At 35.9% G+C, this 24,047-nt stretch overlaps 1 protein-coding gene across 4 annotated transcripts in view; it reads right to left on the bottom strand.

Annotated features, from left to right (window-relative positions):
- The window catches only part of dzip1 (DAZ interacting zinc finger protein 1), an 84,614-nt gene that overhangs the window by 23,462 nt on the left and 37,105 nt on the right, over positions 1-24,047 (bottom strand). For 3 of the 4 annotated variants that reach the window (XM_051926777.1, XM_051926778.1, XM_051926779.1), the window contains exons 6-13: positions 22,399-22,548; positions 15,693-15,755; positions 15,393-15,521; positions 13,216-13,264; positions 10,301-10,357; positions 5,477-5,536; positions 2,965-3,110; positions 2,191-2,392 (exon numbers count right to left, since the gene is read on the bottom strand). In XM_051926777.1, coding sequence (XP_051782737.1) covers positions 2,191-2,392; positions 2,965-3,110; positions 5,477-5,536; positions 10,301-10,357; positions 13,216-13,264; positions 15,393-15,521; positions 15,693-15,755; positions 22,399-22,548 — 856 coding nt within the window. The remainder of the gene's footprint in view (positions 1-2,190; positions 2,393-2,964; positions 3,111-5,476; positions 5,537-10,300; positions 10,358-13,215; positions 13,265-15,392; positions 15,522-15,692; positions 15,756-22,398; positions 22,549-24,047) is intronic. The other variant, XM_028799554.2, reaches the window with a different exon arrangement.

Below are 24,047 nucleotides of genomic sequence, written 5' to 3'. Positions count from 1 at the left end.
CTTATATATGCAACACCTGGGAATGTAAGAGGCATGTGAGAAAATAAATCACTTTAATGCAAGAACTTTTTCTGCAAAGATGGAGAGGGCAAACAGCTGGTGTATGAGTAATGTCAAGGCGGAAAGCATTCAGAACTGGTCTGCCATCCACTGTAATGGACAATGTTTGATTGCTCTCAAATAAGATTGATTAACAGTCTGCTCTCATGGTGGGTTGCAGTGCATACAGGTAGAGACTAGTCCTCTTGTGGTAGACCACCTGAGCCCACTGCAATTTGCCTATCAGACAAAGATACTCCAAAAGCTTTTATTCTTATCTGGACAAAGCTGGCAGCACTGTGAGGATTTTGTTTTCTGACTTCTCCAGTGCCTTCAATACCATCCAGCCATCTCTGTTAATCTCCTTTTAGACACAGATATTTAGTTCTCACTGCTTTGTTTAAGAAATAGAAACACAATCTTGTTACTTAATAGGCAAACCTCATATATGTAGTGTTTTGTAAAGAAAATCATTAATAGATGGTAAATCTTGCCCACCAAAAAAACACTTTTAGATTTATTTTTGGAAAATAAATGCTTCTATATAAATTGAATAATCTTGTAAAACATTATGTTCTCAATATTCTTTATTGCATTTTGGGTACAACAAAAATGCAATACACACACAAGGCTGACATATGCTGGATTTAGTGATTTCAAATGCATTAAAAGTTGATATGAGGCAGGTTGTGGATGTTGGTATATTAGACCTTTTTTTCTTAAAATTATTTAATGTAGAAATACTGATAACTACACCTAATGAGAAGCATATTGTTAGAAAACGTTATTGTGATACATCTGCAGCTTCAGTGTTTGCTAATATTCTAAACAATCAGTGATTGTAGTGCTTACCTCAATAATGCTAATAGTGTAACCATTAAGGTGAAACATTTTAATGCTAAAGTGAGAGCTGCAGCTGACATAGTGGCCCCTGAAAAGACTGTTAAGAAATCCCCCAGCACTATCATACCTTGGAAGAACCAAAGAGTGTCTGAATTAAAAAGAACATGCTGGACAGCTGAGCATAAATGGAGAAAAACTAAACTAATAGTACACTATGAAATATTGAAGGCAAAAATAACTGAAAATAACAACACAGTCCGCCTTGAGAGGAAGTCCTATTTCTATAAAATTATAAATGATACTGCTGCTAATCCAAGAGTTTTATTCTCAGCTATTGATCACCTTCTAAACCCAGCTAACTCAATGGAATGCCTCCTAAAAACTACTAGTGAAACTTGTGAGGCTTCTAGTATATTTTTAAAGCAAAATAAATGATATTAGAAATAACATCATACATACCCCCCAAAGTTAATCCTGTTGAGCCACAGATATGGGGGTCTTTCATAACTGTCTAAAGACTGAAGTTGTTAAGCCCCTGCTCAAGAAAAGTAATCTTGAGTCTTCTGTCTTTGACAAGTTTAGACCAATTTCTAACCTTCCTTTGTTAAGTAAAATTCTAGAAAAGGCCGTTTTTATGCAGCTTAATGATTACTTGAATAAACATTCTATTCCTGACAAGTTTCAGTCAGGTTTCAGAACAAATCAAAGTACAGGAGCTGCACTGGTTAAATTAGGAAATGATTTGAAGGGTTGATGTGGACAGAGGCCGTGTATCTCTTCGTGTTCTCTTAGACTTGATTGTATTATTTGACATCACAGACCACAGTATTCTTATGAATCACCATAAACAATAGGAGGGCCTCTCCGGCAGTGTCTTAAATCGAATTAGTCTTAATTAACAGGTAGAAAATTGTTTGTTAGTTGTGGTGACTGCATATCAGAGACCCATGATATTGTATATGGAGTACCACAAGGATCAATTCTGGGTTCTCTGTTTTTATCAATGTAAAGTACATGCTTCCATTAGCTCAGACTCAAAGCATAAGGTGAGCTACCACTGCTATGAAGTAACATACAGTTTTATTTACTGAAAGAGCCTGATGACCATGACACTCTTGGATCACTGATCCAATGTCTTAGCAGTATTACAGATTGGATGAGTAGAAACTTTCTCAAATTAAATAAGGAAAAAAACAGAAATAGTGAGGATATTAGAAACAAACTTGATCCCTTAGGTTTAAAAGTCAAGACGGAGGTAAAGAATTTAGGGGGAATCATGGACTCTGACCTAAACTTTAAATCGCATACCTGATATTGGTTGATGAGAGTCAAAGCTCGGCACAAATGAGTTTAATGACGCATTTCTCTCCTCGGCCTTCTTATTCATTTGGTTGCCAAGATGTTCTCTAATACTGTGAAAGCTGGGCATCTGTTTTTCTTTGCTCTGTCTATATACTTTCATTTTGCTCATTATTTTGTTAAGTTGTTCATTTGAGATGCCTCTGGATCCCTAGAAAAGGCAGTAAAGTTACTAACAACATCATAAAAACAGTATATTCAGGTGTTACATATACAGTTTCTTTTTTTATGTTTTATCATGACACTTCCAATACATTTTGTAAAATAAAAAAACTAAACTAGGATTTAATGTACATTAAGACTAGGCAACCAATCACAACGTTTTACTTTATATATGAATAGCATTACATAGTTTAGATAAGAGAAAAATATTTCTTCCTGCTGATTATTAATTGAATCAGGATAAATAAACTATTGTTAAGTGACAAACTTCAATGCATGTAAAATAAATAATGAAAGGTCACAGAGAATAATGTTGGTTTGTAGTCAGTGCACACTTAAAATTTGAGGGTCACTGTATATGTTTATTGCAATTATGAAAACATTGAAAGTACTTTCTGTGATTTTAAGGATTATCAAGAACTGTTGCATTTTTCAACACTACTCTGTCATTTGTATGACTGTAATAAAATGTAACAAAGACATTTCTTTAAAATTTTAAAACAACTTAGGCTGTTGATGGGTACAAATTGTTCTCCTGTTTTGAAATAGACTATTACTTACTGATTTGACACCTAAGAGTTCCAGCTTTTCTTCCAAAGTCTGCTCCAGTACAGAATGTATCTCCTTAGTTAAAGATGGATTTTTTCTTAAGGTGTCAATCAGAAGCTTGTTACTACTGTTCCTTTTTTCAGAAATATTAGGAGAATCTGAAAGAATTTAGGTTTGTTAAAAACAGATACAAAACAGAGAAAAAACATACAAAGCATGTCATCTGTAAAACACACCAGGCAATGACAATTAAAATTTACCCAAAATCAATTATGAACAAAGGAAAAAAACATGCATTAAATTGATACTTGAATGTTTTCTGTGTGTACTTTTTCTGAGGGGAGCATACATTCAGAGTTAAATCAGAAAAAGATGGTAAGAGAGGTGGAGAGGCAGTAAGTGTTGTCATTCTGCTATTCTTACAACAACTAAATTATGGGGATACAGGAGGGGGTTGAGGCCAAGACTATAGGTATCACATTTGTCTGTTTCCTCCACAGTCAGGAAGTTGCTGTACTGGAAAAACATTTCTGGTCCTAATTTGATCCTGCCTGCTCATCCATCCCTATAAATCCAACTTAACGTCTTGTCTAACCAACCACAGCTCTTGCCTTCACTACGTGCAGCAGTAGCTGTTGGCAGTGTGCTAACACACCATTCTGTCTACAGCAACAACTTAACATATGGGGTTTTACGCTTCCGGGACCCCACATAATTTCTGGGAAACTTCTGTAATCTTTGTACAGTGTACATGTTAAATATTAATACATACTGTATGACATGAATGCAAACTAATTTACAAAGGGAGATGCCAACCTAACCAAACACAATTACAAAATAGTCAATAATCACTCCAAAAACATACAGAAAGGGAGAGACAAACGGAGAACACAACCTATAAAATTAAACAGAAATCAGAAATGGAGCCTTACTAAGCAGCATTTGTGTCCTGTTTGGCCAGGCAGGCTCACTTAGCAACTTGTCAGCCATCAAAAACAATCTACGCACAAGGGACAAATGTATTCCCCCACTCACCATCTTTCCTGTTAGAAGAGACCTTGTCCTAACTTACCTAACAATGCTAAGGTTAGTTATCACTGCTCTGATGTGGTGTTTTAACATTATCTAGGGGACATCCTCAGAACTAGATCCAGGGTGAAGAACACATACAAAGAAAGTCCTAGTGCTGCACTTGCTGACCAAGATTTCTATATTTCTGACTCCATTACCACAAGTGTCATGCCTGCTGTCCAAGGACAAATTTTGTTCTTCTTAAACCAGTTCTTTGCTACCCTCCAGCCTATTTTGCCAGTCAAGCAGCTACACAGCACCATGTAGAATGTAGTAATTAGGAAAGATAAATGCGTTTTAGTGAAGAAATATATTTTGTTATTCTCCTGTGAATGCCCTGTTTTTGACTGCTGCATACATGCTCTTGATTCTAAACTGAATAAGCCAACTTAGAAATCACAAACATGCTCATCTTGAAAAGCAGCCTCAAATCTGAATTAGGCAGGACATCTGTGCTGATTCTACTGACACTCTAGTAATGGCATGAACACAAAACAATTTGTTTAGTGCCCTATGTAGTGTCATTAATATGGGTAAGTAAACACTGCATGTCTAAATGATTCTAAAGAAACATGTCCATGAATTATTGTTTAAATTAAAGCACAAACATGCTCGTGTTGTACATAACCACAAAAGATAACTGACATATCTGGTAAATGATGAGAAAAAAATAATTAACCACTTAAGGGAACACTCCACACAAAAATATGTTTTTGTGTATGTTGCTTACCACATTTAGCATTTAGGCCAAGAAAATGTTCAATTTTATGTTTTCGTGGAGAATGGACATTAACAATGTTTCTGATAGAGCAGGAGCCAATGGTGTCCAACATTGGACAATAGCAAACAATATAATAATGTCCATGGGAAAAATCTCACATTACTCATGTCACATAATCCACATGTCAAGTCATCCAACTGTATGCTCACAAAGTGCAAAACACATGTATTTTTGCTAAAATACTGTTAGATAAATAACTGCAGAACATGAAAGTACGTCCAAGAACCAAAAGGCCCTTTACACAGAGTCATGCTTTTGAACTGAAGCTCAACCTCTCCCTATCAAATCACTGGTCCTGTCTTCAATTCAGAAGTGCAATTCCATGTGAAGGGGCCTCCTGCCTGTGCACTACTTTAATTTTCAGGAGGTATTTATTTAAAAAATGACATGACATATACAGTAGATTATACAACACAAGTAACTACCGTTTTATATGGTTTGCTGTTGGCCAGTGTTGATTGTCATTGGCTGCCGTTTTATCAAAAACGTTATGTTGGTTTTAAACAAAGACATGACATTAAATTTTTTTCTTGGCCATCACTACAAACTACATGGGGTAAGTAATATATAAAAATAATATATTTTTTGGGTGCAGCATTCCTTTTTCTTCTCAAAAGCAGCCTGGCACTGACTGTAAAAATTATAATTTTTTTTTGTTATTATTAATGTTACCTTCATCCTCATCTGAAAGCTCTTCTATAGGCTCCAGTATATGTTGAGACACTACATGTGCTAGCAATTAGGAAAACACAAGACAACAGAAAGGCAAGGATATAAGCAGAAAGAGTAAGCCTTTTTTCAAAGAAAATAAGAATAGCATTCACCCATTCAAGCTAATACTGTACATTTAATGCATGCTTATTTCAAAGAATATTGAAATTTATTTAATACTTTGCAATAATTATGTTTGCACAAAGTGTTTAAACCCAACATTCTTCAAAATTAAAATAACCTTAAATAGTATGTTAGTTATCCTACAGCGCTGTACCACAACATTATTAAATCACTTTTTCTATATTATTTAAATTGTTAAGCACAGTGTAAAATATTAAATTACTAACTCATCCAAATCTGTGTTATCTAACAGCCTTCAATACGACTGCAAATCTTTTCTTTGCAATTTGGTAAGCTCACAAGGTGGATCCATGCAGTTTCTTCAAAGTGAGCCAGATTGAAGTATATGGGTCACCTAGTCCTCACTACTGACCAGCATTCTAAGACCTTGATGCAGGGGTGGCTCTTGACAAGGATTTGGAGGTTATTGCTACTCAGGAAAGGAAATCTTGATTTTCACCAGGACAGTGTGCAATAGAGGTTGAGATGAGAGAAGAGAAAATGACTACTATATAGATACATGAAAATATCAACAAGATATGGGACTTGTAGTGAAGTCAGAGCTTAAGGAGAAGTTCTGTGCTCAATTATGAAAACTACCTTAAGGTTGTTTATAAACTAATCAGTCCATAGGTGTAACCTCTTGAGAATGTATAGTCATCTGTGTTGGACAAGTAAGTTGAATTTTTCTTGTAGTATTCAAAAAGTGGACCTTTACAAAGACATTTCAAGATATTTTATTTCTAAAGATGTTTTACTTTTGTGTTAAAACAACTGGTTATTTACTTGGCTACTAAAAATGTATCTTGTCTGCTAATGTTTTGATGTTTGCTTAAGAATTACCTAAATTTTTGATAATTAGTTTAAGTAGAAAGTGCAAATAGCTCTACCAAAAGCTGTTTCCGAGTTAAACGATCATGCAGTGCTTTTGGCTGCCATTTATGATGTCAGAAGAATGAGCTAAAGCTGCTGATTTGAGAAACACAAGTTAAGTGTTATGAACGTTTGGTTGTGTACAAGGGCACTTCTTATAAACCCTGTCCACAGTTACACCAGTACAGCTCACTATAGCCTCCTGACTCTAATAGCAGAAGACTATGAGCTCTGAAGGCACACTTTGGAGTCAAGAAATTTAACTGTAAAGAAAGGCAAAGCTGTCGTGGAGACTGGATGGCCACATCATACCTAGATTCTCAGCTTTATAAAATCAGTACAAGAGGGAAGAAAGGAGGAGGGAAAAGTCATGTCAAGAATGCTCTGAGTCACTGCTGACACCTCAAGCAATAAAAGAAATGGGCCACTTGCGAAAGACTAAACACCAAGCAGTACCAGGCTCAATGGTGTCCACAATGTTTTTGATCTATAATACATGAATAAATGCGTAATGTCTCTCCTGCCTGTGATGGTCTTCCCTCTTATTGCTTCAGTTTACAGGAAGGGGAAAGTGCGGAACTACAGTATCTGACAGTGTAGTAAGAGTATGGGATTTTACACATTCATTTAAGGCCTACATAATAAAGTGTATTAAGCTGAATAGATTCACCCACCAGAAAACAATCTGGCATCTGGTCATTACTGGTATTTGTAGTAGAAACCTAGGAATTTTTCACAAGGGGTCTTGAATAGTAGCTGAGTGGCAAGATTTTTACAAGGGATTTTTTCAAACTGTTACTTTCAGTTGTGCTACATGGCAACTTCACCCACATATCTACAGTTCTCTGCCACTGTTTTCCTCGGTGAGGATAAGTGCAGGATTGGGGAAAGAAGATTATGAACCATTTACCTACTCTACAATATTTGTTTATTTGTTTTTAATCACTTTCAGCTCCGAGATCATTGGAAAATTGTAACACCTTATTTAAGGAATGGAATTTATTCAACTACAAGCAGTGATATTCCATCCATCCATCCATTATCCAACCCGCTATATCCTAGCTACAGGGTCATGGGGGTCTGCTGGAACCAATCCCAGCCAACACAGGGTGCAAGGCCACCACAGGGCGTTCACACACACACACACCAAGCACACACTAGGGACAACTTTAGGATCGCCAATGCACCTAACCTGCATGTCTTTGGACTGTGGAGGAAACCGGAGTACCCGGAGGAAACCCACGCAGACACGGGGAGAACATGCAAACTCCACGCAGGGAGGACCTGGGAAGCAAACCTGGGTCTCCTAACTGCGAGGCAGCAGCGCTACCCACTGCGCCACCGTGCAACCCCAATGATATTCCATACAGCTAAATATATCTACAATTTCACAAGCATTGTGCTGTATGCATCTTTTTTTCCTGCAATCATTTTGTGTGGTCATAGTAAATCAAAAAAGAATCACTCATCCCAAATTAAACTTCATAAAGTTATTACCATTGTAAAATGCTAGACGCCTATGGATCTTGAACAAAATCACTCCAGTACATTTTTTAATGCAGACACAACTAAATATACTACACCTATACATTGGGAAAATTGCTAACAGGTCCACAATTTTACAACACTAGCTTTATACAGAGACAGTTGTGCATTGAACACATCATTTATTTTATTTTCTGTTTCTTGGTGTTAATATATGCCATAATTATTATGTATGCCAGATATTTTTTAGATAATCTGTTGAATCATGTAGATTAGTATTATCTTTAAATGTAACAAACTTTAGTTATAGCTTTATCTAAATTTAGCTATAAATTAAAACCTATGGCCTCATCACTGAAATCTATGATATATCAGTTTACACCCAAACGTTCATGACAAAATAATCTGTTATCTTCTGTGCCTCTGTGCCTAACCCAATTGTGCACCCATCTGCATTCCACTTCTTGAATGCTGAGATAAATTTTGCTGTATGCTGCGCTATAATCAAAACCTATTTTTTTATTATACAATTAGCTGTGCAACCCATCTAAGGCAGGCTGAAATAAAGTAATCAACATAGGCCCCAGTGTTAACATTTGCAGTGTACCATGCAATGTCTTTGTTATATGTCACTAGCTGAAACACCCAGCGTTGCCCGGGAGGAAAATAAAGTTTTGTTTTTTTTTAATTGATTGAGAAAAATATAATTAAAAAAAAAAATCTTTAAAAATAAAATTAAATCAACAAACAATGAAGACACACTAATGTGCTTGTCTTGTGGTCTTATATGTATGTTATCATCCAGAAGACGCACAGATCTGCCCAACTCTATTTAATTTCAAAAGCAACAGAGGCACGGTGGTGCTCAAACATAAAGAATGCCTCCAGTTCGCCCTCTGGTGGTCGTTCTGAGTGTCAACTGGATGATAATATGCATACAAGACTGCAAAATCACTCCCCACCCTACCCAGAAGGGGATGAGTTAGGGTTGATTTCACCCTACATTATTTTTAGTCGACCAATGAGAAACATGTGTACCAAGTTTCATGAAAATCTCTCCAGTCGTTTGGAAGTGATGCTGGAACATACATATATACATACACACATACAGTGACTTTCATATATATAGATTTGCTTTAGGATTTATAATAGCAGTGTTAATGTTTGTGATGTGCCCTCTGTTGGAATGAGAGATGCAATGCATTTTATTACTAAAATGTTTGTGATGCACCATGTTTTGGAATGACAGAGACATGCCAAACAGACAGACACAAAGACACATCCTTTTAGGGTGGATTCTAGTATATTAATCAAATACTAGCTACCACATGTCAGATCAATGTTGGCTATAGTGTAACACAATTGCACATGATTGTTATTATCTTGTTCTTTATGATTTATTCCAAAAATTTACCTATGACAAACATTTTCATGGGAGTAAAAAGATCTCTATAAGCAAGGTACACATGGCCTGAATGAAGTGAGGAGCTAAGTGCAAGAAAAATGTCTTAGGTTAGCCACAAAGTGGTCTCACCTAAAAGTTAGAGCTATATTATTATAATTATTATTGGGAAGGTTACGCAACATGTTTTGAAAGGAAGTAAATACAATTAAAACGTGGCTGCACTCTACATTAATACCATATACATTGCACATGCTAATACAAATGTGAAGAAAACAAAGACTGAGAGCATCAACAGAAAACCCCTGGAATATTTCAGAGTTTGCTTCATGTGAATTGATTTCATTCATCTTATTTATAAACATCCTTTTTTATGAACATTCTTTATGCACACATATACATTATACTGCATTTCGCAATTGTCTGGCCAGACTTTCCATACCCTTCTGAATTGTTACTATTTGTCATTTCTTGGTTTCGCCTACAAGTTTCATAAGTTGACTCACTGTATCTGAACCTACTGCATGTCGTTACTATGCAATCATTTAGGCAACGTAACAGACCTAGCATGCCATGATAGCGCCACCCCAATTGTTTTAAAAATGAAACACACTTTAATATTTTGGTAATAAACAATGCAACACAAATTTCAATTGATTATATTAAATGGCATATCAAAGATATTCCCGACACAATTTGGAAAAAATAGCCTGTTTAAAAAGCAGAGGGATATAAACAACGTAGTTCCGAGTAAGAAACATGTTCAGAATAGCTGTCTCTTAATTGTTCATATCAGAATGTTATTTTAAGCTTAAAATATAAAGTATAACCAGGCAGACATAAAAGTATGTTGCGTCACATTTGTGAAAAATATAAAAAAGAAATATTTTTCAGTTTTTTACCTTGCCTGGTATACACTGTAGGATTGATTTGACGAACTTGAGGTGCTGAAGTAAGAGCTGGAAATAAAATAAGAATGATATTTCATATTTGATAATTACACAGAATCTAAATGTACATGTAATTATAAATTGCACCAAAACTATTAATTCTTACTTTATACAGATGAACCATAGATACTCATGCTAAAACATGAGATTATGGACGCAGATAATCAGAAAGTGAAATAACTAAAAGAAGGACTATGAATCATGATATTGTAGTATATAATATTAACAAGATATTCCCTGATTTTTCTGTCCAAAGTACAGACCCTTCTGCCCCAAAATAGAATAGGGAGAATATAGAGAAAATGATTTTAAAAATAATGTGATTTAAATGTTTTTACTACAACAGTATAATTATACCACACCTTTTCCCTGTTTTATGGATACAAAACCTAAAAACGTTTTAAGTACAAGCAACAATAATGGAAACCCAATTGATAAAATGCAGCTACAGATGAAAATGGTAACTGTGGATTTTTGTAGCTGTTTTCTCTTGATAATATAAGTGCTAGACATTGAGAAAATAATTTCAAATTGACATAAATATGAAATAACATAACATAAACTCAATATAAATCACAGACTGAAGCACAGAAAACAGTGTCATAATTTTGTCTCACTTTACTTGCTCCAATCAAATGTTTGTTGAATTGATGATGGTAGGGTTCTATTGGATAAACAAACTATAATCCTACATTCAGGCAGGCTCATTTCTTTTTGTGATTCATTTGTGGGTTGTGGATTAGCTGTCAAAAAAAAGAATCCAACCCCAAACATGATGTGATATTAATTTTTGCCATTATGTTTTGTTGTATATATTTTTGGGTATTAACTTATCAACAGTGCATTGAGTTTGTCATACCTTGTGACCCTGAATTTAACAGATGGTTAGACTGGTGGTTTTCAGTTTCAGTCCTTTTGGTGTAGCTGCTGGTTTTCGTCACAACTAGTTTTTTCTTTTATTTACACTCATACTGCAATTATGGACACTGTTACTTCCCAGTTTCTATTTTTTTTTGTTTCAACCCAGATATTTCAAACTGGTTATAGTATTTTTACTGAATGAAGTAAGCATTGTTTATCTTAATTTTAATATTTTGTTATTTTTAATATTCTGATTCTTCAATACTGATTATGATGTAAGTGGGTTAACTCCGAAGTAACTGCCACCCTTTAGTATTCAGTTTTTGCTTTGTGCCCTCTCCCACCAAAACCTATTGTCTATAGGGGAGGAGCGAAAGCTTTAGATTTGTCAAAAATTTCGATCTCCGGTTAGGGTCCCCTGATCCTGAAAACACAGATATCTTCATGATGGGTGTGTGTCTGTGTGTGTGTCACAGTTTCTTGAGGACGGTCTACAGCTAAAACAGCTGGGTGGAAAAATACCAAATTTGAAACCTAAGCCTGTTATGAGATGATGATGTGCTGATCAGATTTTGAGCAAAATCATGCAAGAGAAGGAGGCACTCTAAAGGAACTGTCAAATACTGTAATTCTGTAATTATTTGTGAAATCTTCTCATCAATTGCTATCATAATGACCTATTTTATAATCGGAAAGATCAGCATCAGAGCATTAAACAATTGCAGTTGTTTGGGTAACTTAGTTTCTAGGGCACTGGTGCACAAAATACAAGACGAAGCCATATCTATGGAAAACGTCTGATTGTTAGACAGTGAAGAATTGCCTAACTCATAAAAGCCAGAAGCTGCGCTTACTGTCTGAAGCCCACGATACAGAGATGATGGACTTTTCTATAAGAGAAATCAAATATAAGAGAGAACTGGAAGACAAAGCAAGTGATCATCTGGATGTTCTTGTTTTTCAGTTTCTTTTGAAGCACTGTACTAATGAAAAATCTTAAAATCCATATCACACTGATTGCATTTCTTTCAGCCTCCCAATTTCCACAATACATTATGTATTGTTACTAATTTTCAGAAATACTCTAATTTCAAGTAAAAGATGTTCATAAGCATTTCATTGTATCCACTGCACTAGTTGAATCCTGATGATGCATCTGCTTTAGTGCCAAATGGTCCATCAAATATGAAAGCACAGTAGTAATTAAATGAATGATTTCAAGCAGACAATGTTTGCAACGGAAGCTACACAAATGGTATAACTGGCACAGCCAGCACATTTGTCAGAGCCGAGATGAAGCCGTGCAAACAGGAAATGCACAGCACTCTCGGATAATTAAGTGGGCCAACCTGTCTTTTTGAACAATAATCCGTAAGAGACAGTTCAGGCAAACTGCTCTTATTGCAAAAATACGAAGGCTTCCTCTTTGTTCTAGTAGCAAGAGGAGTTTTATTTAGCCTAAGAAAATGGCCTTGTACTAATTTTGTAGCTGATGTATTTATTTAGAACGAGAAAGCACTCCAGCTCCTCTGCAATGGACTGGCACCTTGTCTAGGGCATTGTTCCTGCCCTTGCACCTTATGTTTTTTGTGTATAGGCTCCTGCCCCACCACAACCCTGTTGAGGATTATGTGGGCTTAGAAAATGGTATGGTATGGTAAGTATTCCAGTTAACATGTCCCTTGTAAAATACATATTCTTTACCATCAGCGCCCTCTTGTGTAGCCAAGGCAGATAATAATGTTCAATTCGAGATAAGGCATGTTATAATTTTTATTCTGCACAAATATTTTCAAATGTTAGACTGATTAGCAAAAAAATCACATGTGATTACTGAGAACAGTTGACTGCTTTAAACAATCTGAAAAATGCTGTAAAGGCAGTTTTTTTTGCTACCATGTAAATTAATTTTCTTAACTGTGTGCTGTTTATCTCCATGGCTTTAAGTAGTACATGTTAACCAAGCAATTAAATATAACTTTTTACATTATAGTGCATGAACTTACGTTTGACTTCTTTTTCTTTTTCTGGGGGTTTACAAGACAGCTGCTTAATCTAAATAAATGAGAATTAAAAAGATATGATATTATATCAATAGGAAGTAAAATAATCAGTCATTTCAAAGTGCTACCAAAAATATTTTCACATTTCTTTTAATAATAATGACAATAGTAAACTGTATTTTAACAGAGAGAGAGATCACAATGGTCATCCTATCATCCACAGGAACTTAAACAATTTTCATTAAAACAGATAAGTGACAGTGGCTAAAGCTTATTCTGGCAGCATCTGGTGTCACAGTATGGAAACCAAACCTGGGGCAACTAGTCCACCACAGGATCTACTCATGCCCAACCCACACTCACACTTACACAAAGCCAATTCAACCAACCTAACCTGAAATTTTTGGGATGTGGGAGGAAAATCTGAGTTCCTGGAAGAAATCTGCTCAGACAAAGGGTGGTCATACAAACTGCCCAGGCAGTGCCTGAGCTTATTTTTAATACAGTGTTTCACACACTGTAGTTTTAATGTAACAAGTACCATGTACCTTACTAATTCTTCTTCTCAATATAAAGTGCATCAGAGGCAGTCACAGTACACTCTCATGACAACTTATCATTTACTCTGGTATACTTGGCAACTCAGTCCAGCTGCCCCCACAAAATCAAACAGGCTTGAGATGATCTTAAGTCACAGGTGCTGGATTGTGTATGTGTGTGTGTATGAGTTCACTTGGAATTACAATACATATAATGCAGGAACAAGGAATACAGAACGCTGGTGTTTTGGACCTAGCAAACAGAAAAGAGGCTTGTGTGATGTTTCTTATTTAATGTGTCATGATAGAATTGAAAGAAAGAAAGAAAGAAAAAAAGGCTGAGATTGTGGCTATACTCACTGTACCTGAAAAGCATTCGTACAGTACCATCTTTGCCAAGGCCAAGCAAATCATTATTGTCAGAAAAAGGGGAGAGCTTGCTGGAAAGTCGACACTGAGTCGTCAAATCTGTTGTCCAATTCAGTTTTTAGCCATGCAGCTTCAGTCATCAAGTCTGACATACTAGCCCACCTAGAAGTCATGTAATGTCCCACTGGCTTTAGTTTAAACAGAAAATTTTTAAACATTGTCAGTCATTCTTTATAGCTCATATCTTATATTCCTGGAATTTGTCTATTTGCTCTTGTGAGAAATGGGAGTGTCTGTGGTGTTTAAATCATTTCTGACTGAACTTTGATAATTTGTTGCACTGCCAGTCTTTACCTCTACAGGAATGATCTGTATTTTGTAACTTAAGCAGTCAACTTAGTCAATATAAGATAATAGCAAAAGTCAAAAGAGTCAGTTTGTTCTGTAACAACATTGCATCAGGATAAAATTCAGTGCTTTCTTGCCATGTATTGATTCCGCTCTGAATATCTCAAGATATGGATGTCTAAGGCTGACGGCACACTCGACAACATTAAATTGGAGAACATGTCAAACATAATGTTTGCAGCTGTTGGATCATGTCACCTTGAGGATTTTAGATTACAGGGGATGACGGATTACATGACTCATTTAAAACTTTCAGTACAGTTTCCAATTTCTGAAGTACTGCAAGCTTGGAGCATTTTGACAGCCAATTACAAAGTGCCAGATAGACAATGCCAGCAATACAAATGTTTTCACTCACAGTCTCAGCCTGTCTTTTTTTCCATTCTGTTACGGTACAGCAAACACAAGACACTGAAGAGATGTGCCTGTCTTCTGTTGGCGTAGTCAAAAACATTCCGCTTCCTTCAGACTAATCAGACAAGGTGGTTTCTATTTTGTTTACACCCTGTTTGTCCAACTTGTAAAATGGAGAGCAAAACTTCACACAGTATCCTAGATTGCATTTTAGATCTTAAGAATAATAATAATAACACAACATGCTACATAACCCAATGTTTTATTTTTTATCCTAATTGCTTCTCTAAACTGTCCAGCTGTGGAGAGTGACAAGTCTACTATGAGCCCTAAGTAACAGAGGTGCATTCAAGTTTCACATACAGTAATGTTCATCTGTAACATTTTACCTTCATACATGTAAACCTATACATTTTTATATTTATTTGTATTAAGCATCACAAACAAAATAATAGAAAAGAAAGCTTTTCTTTTAAATTATTCACATAATTCAAACAGAGTTACAGAAACCTCTTGCTTCTGTTTGATAATGATTTCATTCTGCTGCTGTAGTTTCTCGCCAAGCTCCTCTACCGATGTTCTGTAAACATCTTTATCCTTGGCTACCAAAGACCAGAGTCTCTTCAAGTCATTTTGAAGCTATAAGAGAACAGACAACAATATACACTCCATGTAAAACACATGACAAACTGGATGGTTGCAGATATTGCACAACATTAAACTTAACATGCAATAAACCTTTTCCTAGAATTTTTGTCCATCTACATAAAAAATACCATATTACGGTGTCACAGAAATGAAACTACTTACTTTATGCTTTTCCAGATTGTGTTCTTCATAGAGCTTCTCCATTTTAACTGCCCACTTTGCTTCCTGAATAAAAGGAAATATTTCAATCAATGACCATATATACTGTGTGTATACTGTACGTATGTTTTGTATTACATTATATTATATACCATATAATAAAATGCTATGATCTGTGCATGTGTCCAATCCCTACTTTGGCTTTGGTGATGTGATTGAAAGACCAAGTGTGAAGGTGAGACACATGTGGAGGAGTAAAGGCAAGAGAGTTGCCTTCAAAGATGGTAAGTATAAGAGCAGACAGGAGACAAGTCAGGCACCTTGAAATAACAGAATCTGATAAGCAGGTTTTTCACACGCACGAGGATACAGACAAAATGTGCAGTAGGTACACATTGGACAAGAGATACAGTATCAGTTTTTAAAAAATGTATTCTATTACCTGTCTTTTATGCTAAATTAGGTCTTAGAATCGATTAAAAAAATTAACCACTGTAGTTAATTGCATCCATCCATCCATCCATCCAACCATTATCCAACCCGCTATATCCTAACTATAGGGTCATGGGGGTCTGCTGGAGCCTATCCCAGCCAACACAAGGCGCAAGGCAGGAAACAAACCCCAGGCAGGGTGCCAGCCCACTGCAGACATTAAAACATAATCATAAAATAAGTACTTAAATCATGAAGTAAATACACACTGAATCACAAAAATAATGTAGAGTCAAAGGAATTAAAAAAAATAATGCCATAGCTTAAACTTAAACAATGACCTTAAACCTGAACTTTTAACAAAATGCTACTTAAGCAAGTACAAACTGAATTTGAATGCCTTCCTAAAAGGTAAGTTGAAAAGAAAGCAATAAGTAAACGAGGCCAATGTATTACAAGCACGTACAAAAATAACTGCAAAAAAATCTTGTGATAATTCTTAAATCGGTACAGTATATAAAACACAGATGTTTCAAAGTAAAACTAAATGATTGAAACAACTGTAGATTTTGAATGCACTGAAATAAAGACTGATTTAGTTGAAAGTATAAGTATCTCCTAAATGGGCATATTTAAAAAAAACTGTTAAAACTGTGCAGATACCATCCTCAATTGTTCATCATCATCAACGAATTATATTTTACACAAGTATTTTTCAACTGGTGCTTTGGGAAATAACAGTGCAGTGCCCCTGGGTCCTGAGAGAAACACTCCTCAGGTGGTCAAGATCTGTCTGAGAGGGACAGGACTACCTGGAGAAGCTGACATAAAAGCAGCTCTGCGATTGTTGTGTCACACATGCAGCACTTGTAACAGCCAGGAGACATGTCAGGGGTAACAGCTACCAGGGACAGGGGGCATACGAGTGCTCACTAACTACTGTGTCTGCGAGCGACAATCTCCAAACTGATATTCTGATGGCATCTCCGGTAGTTAAGACCTTTCAGACCGTTTGTCATGTGTATGACATTTACTGTTGATGTAGTTGGTAGAATAATGGTGTGCCTTGAATTTTTTGGGTTACAAAAAGTGTGCCACCACAGAAAAATAGTTGGAAAACACTTCTCTACCTTTCTCCTGGCACACTAAAAAAGATCTCCGTAGCTGCTACGTTGCTTAAAAACTGACACTGTGCATTACATGGGTGGTTATATTGTGTTCTTTGCATAAATTAGCAAAGATACTGCAAACTGCAGGACACACACAAACACACCCACACACACTAGGGCCAATTTAGAATCGCCAACTTGAATAATGGGTAGGGATAATCATTACACTTCTGTTTTGTAGAATTTTGTCATTATATTAGTGCAGCACTGCAAGCTACCTGACAGACTGTTGAGTTAAATACAGAGATACTAGAGACTTATTTTTGTTTTTGTGCCACTCAACGATAACTTAATTTGCACATAGGTGGTATGACATTGAATCGATTTTCTTACAGAAGGATGTAATGAAAGAAATTAGTTATGGATGTGATCATTCCATTGGATTTATGGGCAGAATGGTAAGAGAGATTCATCTGTTTGTTTTCTCATAGCCCATAAGTTACTGACTCGAAAGAAACAATGACTACTATCTGACTCCATGCTTCGATTCAGCCTTTATTAAATACTGCACTGACCAAGAAAAAATAACATACATTTGTAAACAAAGTTAGGGTCATGAGGTGCCAGATTCTATCCCATCAGCATTGGACACATGCAAGAAAACAATCCATAACAGGACCATAACAGCTGTTTTGGAATCATTAGTTAACCTAACCTGCATGTTTTTACAAATGTGAGAGGAAAGCCAGTCTCAGGAGGAAACCCCACAGGGATACATGGAGAACATGTAAACTCCACCTCGATATTGAGTCCAAACCCAGGACACTGGATCCATAAGATTGCAGGACAGCCTGTAATTCATCATTAGCAGAGGTTGTGTCAAAAAAGAGACAGGTGTATAATACAAATATGTCAGAAGGCACTCGCCCTTGAAAAAGGCATCCACTAAGCTCAGAAACATTTCTGAAGATGGCATATAATTAAACCCACCATTCCTCCTCTAAGAACCCTCTAGTAACTCTTCATTATTAAATTCATTAATTTAAGAAGTCTATTTTGGTCAGAAGTTTTTTTTTTATTTCAGATTACTGGCTACCCTTTACAAAGCTCAACGCTACATATTAGGGAGCAATATGTAAAATCTAGTGCAATTTCTGCCAGGAGATGAAGTCCAGTAAAATTGAGAAAAAAACTAAAGTTGTGGTCTGACAACAGAAGGCACAATCCCTTAAACAATGCAACGGGTCTTGGGCTACTGAAGTAAATTTTAAATTATCTGACCTGATTGCATGCCTTCAGAGATTCCCCCATATAGAAAATTTTGTGGCAGGCCATCAATGTAATTTTCCACTGCTGCTGCTGCTACAAAAGTATACCGTATAAATAATGAAAACCCATAACTATTTCCCATATAGCACTTCAGAATGAGAATGGATATGCAATTATATATTGTATTTTCAGTAAGTACTGTCATCATTCTCTTTCCTTTTTATTGACTTGTTGCTGGTATTTAAATCACATCATAAATTCAACATAAACTTTGAGGTGTTATAGGGTTTAATGCAGGCTGTTCAGAAACCACAACTGTACAATTTTAAGTAGTGGCATATTTTATACACAATCTCACATTTATTATGTACTGCATGTTTTTTCTTAATAGAATCCTGCTACAATGTTATTACGTTGTTTAACCTTAACATTACTCCAACAGTGCCCATTAAAATATTAGGGAGGTAGTTAATGTACATGATGTGTTTGCAAGAAGAAAAAGAAAAGACTCTGTGAGTGTGTTTACATGCACACACATAACTGGATTGCAGTGACTAGTCCGGTTAAGGCAGAACCTTGGTTTCTTAAAAATCCATGTTTACATGGCCAAGTAATCTTTTAGAGTTCTTCATTGTCAAAACAACCCAGCGTCATTAAACTATGCAAAAATGAGTTAAATATTATCATTAGCCACGGTGAATAAATAAGCATCATGTCTGTGATAATTTTCCTGTGTTTTATAAATATGTTTAGTTAAAATGGCTCTTTTATTTAAGGCTTCTTGTACCGGACTGCATTTAACACACTTTTTTTCTGCATGGCTGTGTGACTGGGCATCATGTATAACGCCATGTGTAGAATTCACACTATAACATGGCATACGGACAAAAGCGGAAATGTGCTGACGCACAAAAATATCAAGATGCATAAATATGTGTGTACACCAACTTCCACGATCTTAAGCTACATAAATCCCGGTCAGCATGAAAAGTAACGCACGTGCACCTGCTGTCCCGCCCCAACTCCTCCCAGAATTATGCCTCTTTGAATATGCAAATCAATATAAATAGCTCTTAAGCTCAGCCTTCTGTAAAAAGACAATGGCAAAAGCACGAGGGAAAATAGAAGAACTTCAGTGAAGTGAAGGCAAGGAAAAACTTACTATTTGTTGGTTTAAACAGTGATATAATCAACAAAAGGAAGTTGATTGAGTGACATAGAGTGTCGGAGAAACTCGAAAGTTCACGTTCACAAAGTCGCACAGTGCCCGAATAAAAAAGAAGCAGTCAGATATCAAAGTCACAGTGAAAAGGCGAGTCGCAGCCCACCGTCTGAGTGTCATATGAAAGCTTATTAGGGTACAGAGAAAAAAAAAATAGACACACAGTGGGAAAAAAGCACGAAATGTCAACTTTAATCTCGAAATTTCCACTTTAATCACGTACTTCACTTTGTCATTAAAGTAGAACATCATGAACTTCATCTTAAAATTGTTTAATTTTCTAGTTTCTCAAACCCCATCGTAACTAAAGTAGCATGTTAAATGCTTTGTTTTCTATTTGATCTTCTATGTGCTCTATGTGCACTACCTGTTTCTTAAACGGGTTTTCTCTTCCTCTGACAGGACACAGAATCTATTACATTCGTAATATTACAGCTCTCTAAATAGTTGAAATACTGAGATGCATAAGTGATATCATTTTCATGATGATAAGGAGTTAAAGCATGTTATTAAACATGGGAACATGGTGGCGCAGTGATAGTGACGAGCAGGCGCCTTGTCCACAGATTGTTCCTGCTTCTCGCAAGATGCTTGCTGCATCTTCGATGAAATAATTTATTGCAGCAGTACTGTTTCTTTCAAATGTACTAACCCCCAATTCATGTCCTTCCTTTTCTTTCTCCAAGTAACCATTCGCCACACAATCAGCTCTGTAATAGATGTTATGCCATCTGTAAGCTTAGAATGCCGATTCTTCAGAACGTTTAAGGAACATTGAAATATATTCGTAGTACATGTTTAATTATTCTATCCATCTGTCTTTCTGCAGTGTCATGCTAGCCCCAGCAAGAATACAGCGCGAGGCAGGAATAATCGGGGCGCCAGATCATTGCTAGTGCTGTGCCACCGTGTCCTCACATGTTTAACTATTAACAATATAGATTATTTAAATGACGTTTATATTTTATCTGTATAACGTAATAAATATATTTTGCTGCATTTTATACATCGCGATTTGAGCGTGGACACGGGCTTACGCAACATTTTTGTGCGTATGCACTGTTTATGCATGAGGCCCCTGATATGTGTGCTTCTTGGCTTACACCCAGTGCTAAGAATAATAATAACACAGGCCTATTTTTTCAATAAGATAAGTATTGTGTTAGGTTACTGTTTACTGTTAAAAAGTAATCAGACTATGTAACATACGTTACTTTTACCCTGCTGCTCTTGAAATTCTTCTGCTGAGTTTAGTATTGTATGTTGGCTAATCAACATAAATTTACCAATTTCTGAAATATTGAGACAGATTATTTCAGTATGCCTCTGGAAATTTATTTTGTGGACTCCCATGGGGACAAATAAAATTCTATCTGCCTACCTACCTGTGGCTGCTGACAGTAACAGTAACCCAGTTAAGGGTTTACACAGCCACATAATCAGATTATTTGTGGAGAAATCTGCCTCTGTTAACCAGCTTTCTCAGAAGCCAATGACCCAATTTCTCTAACCAGAAAAAGGGATTACATGGCATTTTAGAAATCAGGTTTCTGTGAATAACCGGGTATTTGAAGCACATGTAAACTTACTGACTGTGACATATTACTACAGTATCAATTAAATTGACAACCTAGTTAGTTACCCTTGACATGTAGCTATACTTAGCTCTCAGATTTTGTGCGTCATCATAGGTGCAATTGTACAGTGCTTTATGGCAGATAAAATTAAGGTAGTCATACAATTTCAGATTTTATTTCTTTTTGGATTAATGGTTTATGTTGAGAGAAGATTAATGTAATCTATACATATAATTTTGTAATGAGTGAAGGGTATATAATGGAAATTGTGCAGATGATCTATGTGGAGGAGGTGGTTTATGTACTCTGTCAAGGTAAGTGATATGTTGATATATACAGTATGTGTATGGTTTATGCGTAAACATCACCAGAAAAATACACTTTCTATGTGATTAATTTGAGTTGCAAGTTAGCATTTACTGTGAAACAGAAAAGTGTGTCATTGTGCTATAATATACAACAGAATGGTTGTTGATGCACCTCAAAGCAGCAATGAGTTCAGATACTGTACATTACATTTTTTATCTGTAAGGGTCATATTTAAATTCTTATTTCATCTTTATTTATTTAGCTTAACAATTTTTTAATTGACAACTCCTTTTCTGTGTTTTTTGTTGTTACTTATTATTTGTTAAGTTACTTTCTAAGTTTTTTTTTTAATTACCAAGATTAGCGTTAAGCAATGAAATAATCATCATAACCAATAAGAAATCGCAGAATCTGTGGCATTTTCCAAGAGATGACTCAGATGCTTTATCATATATTTGTAGGAAACACTGTTGGGTAATCCCTATGGGAGGCAAATTAATGTTAGTGTGGTGCTTAACACCAATAGTGACCTAAGGATAGCTACAAATGGATGGCTACTTCCTTCTATGAGAATAGCAAACCTAAAGTAGGAAGCAGATGGAAAAATTACCTGGTGGGAGATAAAATGGTTTGGATGTGAATGCAAAAGAGAATGTGAAAAAACACAGTGGGTATTTCCTACTTAGTATGGGCTATTTCTCTTTGCGACCCCTAATTTTTTTTGTTCTTTAATCAATTACTTTTGAATAGTTTGGTTGTTTAGTAGCTATTGTGCATGAAAATTAATGTACCTGTTCCTTCAGCATCTCTTTCAGGTTCTGCCATTCTTTATGTTTCCATTGTCTTTCTTCTTTATTACTTTTGCACTTGGTAACATCTTCATTCACAGGACTGGAGCTGGACTTCAGTGACACATAGGACTTCTTCATTTCTGAAAGTTGCTAATTAAATGGAATATAAAAATGGATGTAAGTGACAATGTCTATAATACTTCACTGTCTACATTTTCATATTATGAATAGAATCATATAAACTTCATGGCAGACAAAAATATACTGAGGTTACTATGTACAAGACAGGAATTATCCTTTTTTATTTTATTGACTTTATTGAAATCACACAACATTCCATACAAATAAATCAATTTTCACAAAAATAAGATTGAAAACAAACCAACACCCACCCCTGAGAAAGAGAGCTAAGCCAACAGAATAAAACTTAAAACTAAGTAAACAGATGAATTAATAAGTGAATAAAGATAAATGGAGAAGAAAAAAAAGGAAAAAAGGGGAGAGAATCTGCTTCCTCGGTGCTTTAAAAGCTTATTCTAAAATGTTATTGATTAGATCCTGCCAGGTTTTGAAAAAGTTCTGCATAGATCCTCTAAGTGAGAATTTGATTTTTCCCAGTTTCAAGTAGTATACAGTATAACATCAGTTACCCACTGACTTAGAATAGGAGAGTTAGGGTTCTTCCAGTTGAGCAAGATAAGTCTATGTGCCAATAGTGTAGTAAAGGCAATTAGTTTGTTTGTCCTTCTCCACTTTAAGCCCATCTGGAAGTACGCCAAACACAGCTGTTAATGGGTTAGGAGGGATTGTGACACCAAAGCTGTCTGAGAGGCATTTAAAAATTTTGGTCCAGAATGATGTTCATTTGGTGCAGGCCCAAAACATGTGGCCTAGTGAGGCTGGAACTTGATTGCAACATTCTCAGGTTGGATCTTACCCTGGAAACATTTTGGACAGTTTTAAGTGAGACAGATGTGCTCAATATATAATTTTGAGTTGAATAATTGTATGCTTTGTGCATATGGAGCTCAAGTGTAATGTCTGCATTGCTACCTTCCACTCCTTTTCTAAGCTATTGAGTGAGAGATCCTTTTCCCACTGTCCTCTTGGATCTTTGAAAGGGAGGGACTGTAAAATGGTTTTATATATTGAAGAAATGCTGTCTGAGTCATCAAGACTCTGATCAATATTTTTTTCTAGCATAGTGGTAGGTGGGAGATGAGGAAAATTAGGCAGGTTCTGTTTAACAAAGTTTCTGATTTGAAGGTAGTGAAAGAAATGTGTTGCTGGAAAGTTAAATTTAGAATGTAATTGTTCGTAGGATGCAAAGACGTTGTCTATGTACAGATCTCTAAGTGATTTACTCCCAAATGTTTTCCAGACATTAAAAACTACATATGTTTGAGAGGTTGGAAAAGGTGGTTCTTGTGCAGAGGTGCCGCAGATAAAAGCTTCTTTATCTTAAAATGCTTCCTATATTGGTTCCATATTCTAAGTGAGTGAAGCACAATTGGGTTGTTAGTATATTGGTGATAACTTGCATTTATTGGGGTACAGAGCAAAGACTATAAAGAAGTACTGCAGGATTTTATTTCTATTGCAAACCAAGCCTGTGTCTGTTCATCTGTGTCAATGTCCAGGTTTTTATA

The sequence above is a fragment of the Erpetoichthys calabaricus genome, chromosome 4 (assembly GCF_900747795.2).
Source record: "Erpetoichthys calabaricus chromosome 4, fErpCal1.3, whole genome shotgun sequence".
Taxonomy (NCBI): Eukaryota; Metazoa; Chordata; class Cladistia; order Polypteriformes; family Polypteridae; genus Erpetoichthys; species Erpetoichthys calabaricus.
Note: the sequence above shows the minus strand (reverse complement) of the source record. Positions and strands in the feature narration are given on the sequence as shown.